General features: G+C 46.7%; 2 protein-coding genes across 2 annotated transcripts; one reads left to right on the top strand and one right to left on the bottom strand.

Annotated features, from left to right (window-relative positions):
• The first annotated feature begins 472 nt into the window (after positions 1-472).
• Positions 473-5711, top strand: LOC125511463 (cyclin-dependent kinase A-1). The gene is made up of 8 exons (XM_048676850.1): positions 473-810; positions 918-1102; positions 1456-1576; positions 4470-4643; positions 4824-4987; positions 5090-5177; positions 5293-5346; positions 5425-5711. Exons 1-8 carry the CDS (start codon positions 802-804, stop codon positions 5512-5514), a joined length of 885 nt encoding a protein of 294 aa, XP_048532807.1. The 5' UTR covers positions 473-801; the 3' UTR covers positions 5515-5711.
• Positions 5712-6471: 760 nt separating this feature from the next.
• LOC125511464 (post-GPI attachment to proteins factor 3-like) lies at positions 6472-9150 on the bottom strand. The gene is made up of 5 exons (XM_048676851.1): positions 8765-9150; positions 7717-7978; positions 7410-7609; positions 7139-7326; positions 6472-6996 (listed from the first exon to the last, which is right to left on the bottom strand). The coding sequence occupies exons 1-5, from the start codon at positions 8872-8874 to the stop codon at positions 6710-6712; spliced, it is 1047 nt and encodes a 348-aa protein (XP_048532808.1). The 5' UTR covers positions 8875-9150; the 3' UTR covers positions 6472-6709.
• Positions 9151-10178: the final 1028 nt, after the last annotated feature.

A 10178-nucleotide genomic window follows, 5' to 3' on the forward strand; every position in this document is an offset into this window, starting at 1 on the left:
TACCATCCAGTAGACATCTTGACAATCCAAATAATAACCCAAAAGAGGTCCCAACAAGCAATAAAACAATAGAACATAATAATGCACTAAACAGCGCCGCTAGACCCACGAAAACCACACAGTCCAATCAAATTATAATGCCTACTTGTTGTTCGAGCCGAGCACAAGTTCAACACGCCATGATAATGCAAGCTAGAAGACGTGACATGTCGTACTTAACAATGCAGATGGTAGCACAAGAGAGGGTCCAAGAGACGATAAACAACAACATTTTTTTCGAGAGTACACGATAAACAACGACATCAGGGCTCAGATTCCGCCAATTTTTCCTAATCTTATTCAACTTGAACGAATAAAAAATAGGAGGAGGCTCACTAGATCCATCCCAATCCAACAAAAAGAAGGGGAAGAAAGATAAAACCCTTACAAAAACCCCACCAAGATTGATAAGAAAAAAGCCACCAAAAAGCCAGCCAAGAGGAGGGGAGGGTGTGGGGTGGACTGAAGGAGAAAAAGCTTCAGGCTTCAGTCAACACAGCAGATAAAAGCGAGCGAGAAATAGAAGCGAGGAGGACCAGCCCACCCCCCAACGGCGCGACCCCCTCTCCCCCTCCCCCCCACCCCCCCAATGGCGGCAGCAGCAGCAGCAGCTTCGCCCGCCGCAGCCGCTCTCCCCCGCCCCTCCTCCCCGTGATCCCCTTCCCCTCCCCCTCCCCGGCTTCCCCCTCTTCCCCTCTCACCCATCCATCCATTTCCGCCGCCCGCGCCGCCGCCGCCGCCGTAGCATTGGACGCCGACCCGATGGAGCAGGTAACCCGGCGCCGCGCGAGCGTACGAGGGTTTCGGTCCTCCGATCCGATCTTGTTTTTGTTCTTGTCTTCTCAAAGCGCGCGCGTGTGGTGTGTTTGTGCGCGCAGTACGAGAAGGTGGAGAAGATCGGGGAGGGCACGTACGGGGTGGTGTACAAGGCCCGGGACAGGGCCACCAACGAGACCATCGCGCTCAAGAAGATCCGCCTGGAGCAGGAGGACGAGGGCGTCCCCTCCACCGCCATCCGCGAGATCTCGCTCCTCAAGGAGATGCAGCACGGCAACATCGTCAAGTGCGTCGTCTCTCCTCCTCCTCCTCACCCCGTCCCCCCGTTTGTTAGTTACCTGCTCCGGATTTATTTATTTAGGATCGGGCATTGGTTTGCCTCAACTAGCTCGGATTAACTGCTTGATTGATTGATTTTGATTGATTGAAGTGGGCATTAAGTCGAGATGGAGATGGAGATGGATGGCCTTCGCTTTTATGCAACAGTAAATGAACAGGCCGGATTTAGAACCTATGAAACGTGCTAGTACTGCCAGTGATGTTGCTATTTATTTATCCATCTATTTATAGGGTGAGTGTTAGTATAGATGGTTTGCATTGTTGCTATACTGAGAAGCTCTGCGCATTCCTCGCCCGCAGGCTGCACGATGTTGTCCACAGCGAGAAGCGCATATGGCTCGTCTTTGAGTACCTGGATCTGGACCTGAAGAAGTTCATGGACTCCTGTCCAGAGTTTGCCAAGAGCCCCGCCTTGATCAAGGTGAGCAATGTCACATCGACTTGCTTCTGTTGCTTTCCGTATTTATTTGCTTGAACACATATTTGTACGTTTGTTATTGATCAATGATTATGCATGCCATACAACTCGGTAGTGCTGGGAGTGATAGAATAATGTGAGTGTGGAGCAGCACAAGTAATGTAACCAAGGGACATCTCTTGGTTTTACACTTGTTATAGATCACAGTGTTAGTCCAGCGGCTTCTTGTTTCGTGTAAAAGAATCGTTAGCTCTCCTTTGTTGTGCAATTATTCAAGACAAGACAGAGACAGAACCCACATTACGTCTTGTGCCCTCCGTATATGGTGCATCACCTGTCTTCTTATGTCACTCTGTTTTATATGGCAGGACAGTGCCCGTTTTGCTGTTCACTTGGGCCACACATAGCGTAAACCAGTATGCACAGTTGGGGAAGAGTACCCTTGTCTGTATTGTGTGTGTGCTAGTTCATTGTTTGCACATGTGATGTTTGGACATATATGCATGTTTACTTTAGAGGTACCGTGTACCTACATTGTTATGGTAAGATTAGACTTTTATCAGTCTTGAACTAGCTGAATTCCTGTCACAAGAGATGTTCAAAATCAATAGTTGGAAAACAGGCTTGTACTCCCTCCGTTCCTAAATATAAGTCTTTCTAGAGATTTCAATAGGTGACTACATACGGAGCAAAATGAGTGAACCTACACTCTAAAATATGTCTACATACATCCGTATGTTGTAGTCCATTTGTAATGTCTAAAAAGACTTATATTTCGGAACGGAGGGAGTATTTGATTTCTACAGATGCAATGTTTATTGTTGGAAATGTAATTCTATTTCTTCACCAAATATAATCATTTCAATATTTATTAGGTTATCACCATCGTTATAAACTGGGCCCACCAGAATAAATTGTTGCAATCTTTCTCTATTTCATCTGCTTAATGTTGGAATTTCTGACATCTCAAAGCGAAGGTTGGAGTTCTTTTTAACCTGTCACGATATGTGTTGGTACACGACTCCCGGTAGCATGGATACACTACAGGAGCAGATAATCCATATTGCTTTCTAGGACTGCCTTGGGCTTTAGTACCGAACATGATAGCTGGCTAATGGAGCCTATCTCCTCCTCAAATTAGATGTACTGTATAACACTCTTTGTTCTACAGTAACTCCTGTAAGTTGTAAATAAAACATGTCTTCACTGCTACCGGTAGGTTTGTTGCTATAAATGATTGGCAGGGTGGCACCACCACCATCAACCCAGTACTGTATGATCTCCATGTGGGCACCATTTCTGTCATGCTTGCTGTCTTTATGTAACTATTTACTGCACACAGAACTGGCACTATGTCCTTCAACTAACACTTCTTACAGCCATGGCCTGTGGTCTTTGGGTCAAAGTAGTTGGTGCATTTCTTGACATATTATTTTCTGATTAGTATTACCTGTTTCTTGGCATCATAGTATTGCAGGTAATGTTAGAGTTTCCTTACAATATGAATTGTTGCAACTTGCAATACATTTTAGATCAAACGAATTGTATAGGTAAACATGAAGTTCATGTAATGTTACTTTATTAAGAGGCTTACACTGTTACACAGAGAGTAACAAAATATAGCACCAGTTCAAGCCTTGCATCTTATTTTGCTGGTTTTATGCCTCCATTCAAGCATATTCATGTCTGACTCAGAGGTACCCTTGTCTGTATTGCGTGCACATTAGTTCATTGTTGAACTTATTGCACTGAATGTCACTGGTATTTAGGTTTTATGCACATTGTGATGTTTGGGCATATGTGTATGTTTAATTTAGAGATACAGTACACTGTAACTACATTGTTGTGGTAAGATTCGACTTTATTATTCTTGAGCTAGCTAATTCCTGTCCCAACAGATGTTAAAATGAATAGTTTGAAAACAGAGCTGTGTTTGCTTTACAAATGGAATGTTTGTTGTTGGAAATGTAGTCGTATTTCTTTTACAAATGTAACCGTTTCAATGTTCATTGGATTATCTTCACTGTTATTAACTGGGCCAACCAAAATAAATGCTGTAATCTTTCTCTATTTTATCTGCTTAATGTGGGAATTTCTGAGATCTCAAAGTGAACGTTGGAGTTCTTTTTAACCTTGTCTCAAACTTTCAACAATGTTAGTACATGGCTCTGGGTAACATGGATACACTGTAGGAACAGATAATCAGTATTGCTTTCTAGGACTGCCATGGGCTCTAGTACCAAACAGGATAGCTGGCCAGCGGAGCCTATCTCCTCAAACTAGATGTACTGTGCAACACTCTTTACTCCAGTAACTCCTGCAAGCTGTAAATAAAACATGTCTTAACTGTTTAGCAGTAGGTAGTTTGTTGCTATAAATGATTGGCAGTGTGGCACCACCACCATCACCCCAGCACTGTATGATCTCCATGTGGGCACCATTTGTGTCATGCTTGCTGTCTTTGTGTAACAACTTACTGCACACAGAACTGGCACCGTGTCCTTCAACAAACACTTCTGACAGCCATGGTCTGTGGTCCTTTGATCAAAGTAGTTAGCACATTTCTTGACATATTATTCTCTGATTAGTATTACCTGTTCGTTGGCATATAGTTTTGCAGGTAATGTTAAGAGTTTGCTTACAATATGAATTGTTGCAACACATTTTAGATCAACCGAGTTGTGTTGGTAAACATCAAGTTCATGCAACATCACTTTATTGAGATACTTATACTCTTATACAGAGAGTAATAAATGTAGAATGAGTGCAAGCGCTACATCCTGTTTTGCTGTTTTTGCACCTTCATTCAAGCATATTCATGTTTGACTCAGAAAATGCATTAACTTCTGGTTGCATCTTGGTATGTGAGTATGTGACTGTTTTCTTCTTTCTCCAGTCATATCTCTATCAGATACTCCGCGGCGTTGCTTACTGTCATTCTCATAGAGTTCTTCATCGAGATTTGAAACCTCAGAATTTATTGATAGACCGGCGTACTAATGCACTGAAGCTTGCAGACTTTGGTTTAGCAAGGGCATTTGGAATTCCTGTCCGTACATTTACTCATGAGGTACTTTTCTTCATTACTTGTTTACATGGGGCCATGAAAACTGTCCTGGGCGATCTTTGTCATAAATTTGTTGATGCTATATTGCTCGTAGTGTGTACATGTGATTTTGCATCTAAACAAGCTCATACTTGTTCTATCTATCCAATTTCATGCCACATCAACTGACCAAGTATTTTTCAGGTAGTAACATTATGGTACAGAGCTCCTGAAATCCTTCTTGGAGCAAGGCAGTATTCCACACCAGTTGACGTGTGGTCAGTGGGCTGTATCTTTGCAGAAATGGTGAACCAGAAACCACTGTTCCCTGGCGATTCTGAGATTGATGAGCTATTTAAGATATTCAGGTTCGGATCTTGCCACGCCCTCCTATTCAATTTCTCATCTTCTGAGTGCACTTCTTGCCTATTCATCTGATTTGTGTGTTGCGTTCTGGTTATCCAATGAAGGGTACTCGGCACTCCAAATGAACAAACTTGGCCAGGCGTGAGTTCCTTGCCTGACTACAAGTCCGCCTTCCCCAGGTGGCAGGCAGAGGTGCGAGACCACCGCTTAAACTTTTCATTAGACGTTCATGGCAAGCACGTTTATAGTGGCCTATATATATCATGTCATTGACATTCCTTTTGGAACCTTCACTGATGCTCTCCAGGACCTTGCAACCGTTGTCCCCAATCTTGAACCTGTTGGCCTGGACCTTCTCTCGGTAAGTCAAGAAGACACCCATCTACGACCGTGGACATCATGTAATGTAACTGTATTATATCCTCTTGTTTCTTTGCAGAAAATGCTTCGGTTCGAGCCAAACAAGAGGATCACGGCTAGGCAGGCTCTTGAGCATGAGTACTTCAAGGACATGGAGATGGTACAGTGAGCTGGCTATGTGGTAGTGACTGGCATATGTATGAGCTGAGCTGAGCTGAGCTGCTCGTTTCATTCCTTTTGTGAACGCTCTGCCTTCCCCTTTTCGGCATTTTTGTCTGTCAACTGAATATTTCAGATCTGGTGTGTTTGAGGTGCACTCAGGATTGCTACTAAATAGATTACCATCTTGGTCTCTATTTTGTTCAACGTAAATATTGTCATGTGTTCGTTTTTCAATGAGGCATCCATTATTTTGCTCCTCTCTTTTAGTTTTCTTGTTTACTCAACACTTAAACATATTTAGAGTTATACCCCCCTCCGTTCCAAAATTCTTGTCAACGTGACTTGATACATCCGTATTTAGACAAATCTAAGACAAGGATTTTGGGACGGAGGGAGTACAACGGGCTGCGTCTTTAGCTATCTCTACACATTTAGGTTGATTGTATGTAGTTCAGTGCTAAGCCTAACCAGTCCTTATGTGACCGTTCTAGGAAAAAGCCTATGTGGGGACCAAAACAAAATTTAGCGCTGTGGATTTGTACATCTCACATATGTAATAAATATAGAAATTTCATAGGTTTTTTGGAAGATTTGGATCTTTAGGATTTTTTTCCTACGATGGTCGTTTGATTCGTAGGATTGAAATCCTTAGGAGTTTTTCATAGGATTCATTTGTACTACATTTTGGAGAAAAATAATAATCCACTCAAACCTCTTTGTTGGATTCCTTTGTTTTTTCCTTGTGTTATCAAACATTACCCCAAATCACGTAGGGTACAAGAGGACATGACACTATTCCTGTGTTTTTTTGAGAATCCCACGGATCAAAGAGGCCCTTAGTGTGCTTGTATGCAGTCCATATTAATAGTGAACGAAGGGGGTACCATCTTATAATCAATCAAAGACACAAAAGCATAAGATCATGTTCCGGTATCAAATCCATAGAGATCAGAACTGCTTCCAGTGCAGCTAAAAGAGATGGACACACTCAATTGGTTTGTAAATGGGAGAAATACAAAGGGCTATCACAAGTTTCAAACCATGTAAACCTCCTGAGCTGAGGCAAAAAGTAGCATGGAAAAAACAGTAATTCACATACGAGATCTCCTAAATTTACAATGAAAAACTCATCTTTACATTGGATGAGTGGAGACAAGTTTTCACACCACCAAAGATGGAAGTATTTGGTCTGGCGAAGCCTGTTATCGTTTCTTCTTCATGATTGCCGCCGTGCGCATCTCGGCGTCTTCCTTGGCGAAGCTCCACCAGAGGTATGACAGGGGGATAGCCATGGCGAGGCAGATTGCGTGTCCATCAACATATCCCCATCGCGGAGGGACATCATGTGCTTCCAGGTATAGTGAGAGGACACCACCGATGGCAACAAAGGCGACCTTCAGGCGTGAAGGATGCCTTGTGATAGCAGCCCACACTGTCCATAGAAGGAGCTGAGCAACGCTAATAACAGTGCAAACCTTCATGTTCAGGCCTGCAGAATTAGAAGGTTAGGACAGCCAAGCATTTTAATTTCCAGCACTACCACCAGGAAGTACCAATCTCAGAATTTAACTGCATATAGTTTTCTCTATGATCGTGCAGAAGCAAAACAAGTTATCATGAATTTGGAATACCTTTGTCGAGTTCGTAGAAGTTGAGGTACAAAATGTGGGTTGTCACAAAAGCCAGAATTGGAGCTGCAACCATCACTCTTGAAGCTTCATCCCTCAGATTCGAAGTTCGCAGTATGGCCAAGATGAGGGAGTAACCAAAAAAAGCAGCAGCTGATGACAAATACAGCTTTTCTGTCCAAGCAGTATCACTGTAATAGAGATGGCCAAGCTGGATTAATTAACTGTCGACAGACAACTCATCTGAAAACGTAGACTGCTAGACTGAACGTACCAACTGTGATATATGGCACACCAGAACCACGAATTCATGGCCAAGAGCGCGTTGATGTGCCATAATCCGGTGTATTCGTAGTATGTGGCATGAGTTTCTGGCCTAAGAGGCAGCTTGTAAGAAAGCAAGAGGAAAAACGATAGCCATCCATTAAACTGCACGAGAAGAGTCAGGGCAGATAGAGCTGCAGAAAGAGGTTCCTAGAAATGAAACAATAGCCAGTATGTAAGTAAGTGAACATGAGACAGAAAATGCTTTAACTGTGGTACTGATGAAGACATAAAGACTAACACGGAGCTAGAGGTACCTGAAACACAGAAGCACGTTTGAGAGGCCATTTGCCATGATACTTGACGGGCCCTAGCCCAAGCTCTTCCCTTTCCTGCTCTCTTTCCATCATACAATGGTATCGGCATTCGCTGTTGCAGTTCCACTCCTTCCACTGGAGGTACAATGGCTCGTGCGCGTACCATGCCTTGTCAGCGGGCTGGTCATCGGTCGGCACAACACAGTGTTTGATAGAATCCTCTTTCAGGGTGCCAGTCCTTTGACATTCTTCGAAGCAAGCTCTGGTAAAAAAAAACGCAAGGAAAACATGAGTAATTACTAGGATGCTGGTTGGTTGCTGGCCAAGTCTCAAACTGTATGAAGAAATCAGCGCATCTTCATCATCATAAAGCCAAATACAGCAGTGGTATGAAAAGACGGTACAGAGTAGTATTTCTTTGTCGTTGCTAATGTTCCTGAATTCGAAATTCTGAATATGACTGAATTCGAGATCTGAATTCAAGCATCCAATGGAGAGTTGGTAGACAGATTTCCAGGTCCAATGCTGGTGATGTTAACACGAGATCTGGCACGGCTGCGGATCACGCGAACCATAACACGGACGCACTGAACCGACAAGGTCGATGATACGGGCAGCAGTAAGCAAACATATGTCGCTGAAATTACTATATTGTTGGGCAAACACAACCGGACGGAGGGAAGTAGCACACAGTGCGGGCAACCATCCCAGCTCTAGGGAAGTACTACAAAACTAGTTGAAGTTGCAGTTCCCCAGAAACCACAGTAGTGCTAGTACTAGTACTGGTAGTATCAATGTTAATCAACCAATCAACAGCATGTGGTAGAAGATGGTAGCAGCAGCAGCAGCAGCAGCAAGAAGGCGAGAGCCGCGTAGCGTACTATTAGCACGCAGCTCTGACAGTCGGCGAGACTGTTCCACGATACGCAATCGGCATCAGAGACGGGCAAGACCAAGGCACACGCAACTCAAGGAGCGGGAACCGCCCCCAACTGCCAAGGAGAGTAAACAGGCAAGGGCGGAATCTCGGGGAGGAAGGGAGTCTCACCTGTAGAGCGGATCGGCGTCGCCCTCGGAGGCGGAGGCGGAGGCGGCCAAGGCCGTGGCCGCCAGGCCGAGAAGCATCAGCAGCGGCGGCCCTCTCCTGCGGAGCCCCATCCCCCCTCCTCTCCGTCCGCGCGGCTCCGAATCGGGCGGGGCGGGGCGGGGAGGACTAGCAAGCAGCGGCAGCAGCTAGAGGGAGAGGGAGAGGGAGAGCGGGGCGGGGCGGAGATCCATTAATCCACGCGAGACGGAGTTCCGAGGGGGGAGGGGGAGATGGGGGTGATTGGTTGGCTGGCTGGCTGGCTGGCTGGATGGTTGATTGACTGGCGAGGAGAGGCGCGGTAGGGGTGGTCTCTCTGTGTTCCGCGTGTGTTGGGGGGGGAGCAAATCGACACGGAGGACGATTAGACGGAGGCCAGGCCGGACCACCGATGGATGGCAACAGGTTTTGTTCGGGATATTTACTTGAGTTTCCTTGCTCTCCCCCGCCCGCCCGCTGGCTGGCTGGCTGGCTTTGTGGATGGACGGACGTGCGTGCGCCGTGCGCCAGCCTTCTTGGTGTGTCAGGATTTGGTTTGGTTTGGCTGCTGGCGGTGATGGGGCGGGGGCGCCCACGAGACCGGCGAGGAGGTGGCGCAACATAAACAAACTCCTCTCCAGCTGACAAGCGCAGATCGAGGGGATCCCGCCCACGCTACGCCTTGCGTCTCCCTGTATTTCACATGGTCCTCCCTCCGTCCTTGGAGTAACTTCAAAGGACCGATCCATTTCGTCCGCGGACTTCCGTTTAAGTCGGCATGGACAAAAGTGGCGGCCCAACGCGCCGACCCAAAACCAAATCACGTCCGTGTCGTCCGTGCCGACGCATTTGCGGTCCAAATTTGCGCCCCAAATGCGTTGGCGCGGACGCCGAACGGACGCTTCGGGCGCCTTCCCGCTGTCCGCAGCGTCCCCACATGGCGGCCGTCCAACTACCTGCTGCCCACGCGGTCAGCTTAATTTATGACGACGGGCCCACGCGTCAGCGACGACGCTTGTCCTTTTTTAAGCCGACCGTGCAGCGGGGCCGTCCTCATCCATACTCGCCGTCCACATCTGCCCACCTTTGCTCCCTCGTCGCCGGCAAACCCTAGCCACCACAACCACAGCGAGATGGGCCTCTTCTCCGGCGCCAGCGGCAGCAAGGCCAAGGCAAGTCACCCGCCACCCCTTTCCCCTCCGAGTTCCTCCCACCTCCGTCGGCGCCTCGCCGGCAGAGGCAGCGCGTCAACGTGCCAGTGCACCAGGCGGAGTGGCACTGGCAGAACCGCCAGCCTCTGTCGTATCCGGACGTGACGCTGCCGCACGACTGGCATCTGGATCCAGATAGGATCCCAGTGCCGGCGGCACCGCGGACGGCTCATGCTCACGCAGAGGAG

This window comes from Triticum urartu, chromosome 5 (assembly GCF_003073215.2).
Source record: "Triticum urartu cultivar G1812 chromosome 5, Tu2.1, whole genome shotgun sequence".
Taxonomy (NCBI): Eukaryota; Viridiplantae; Streptophyta; class Magnoliopsida; order Poales; family Poaceae; genus Triticum; species Triticum urartu.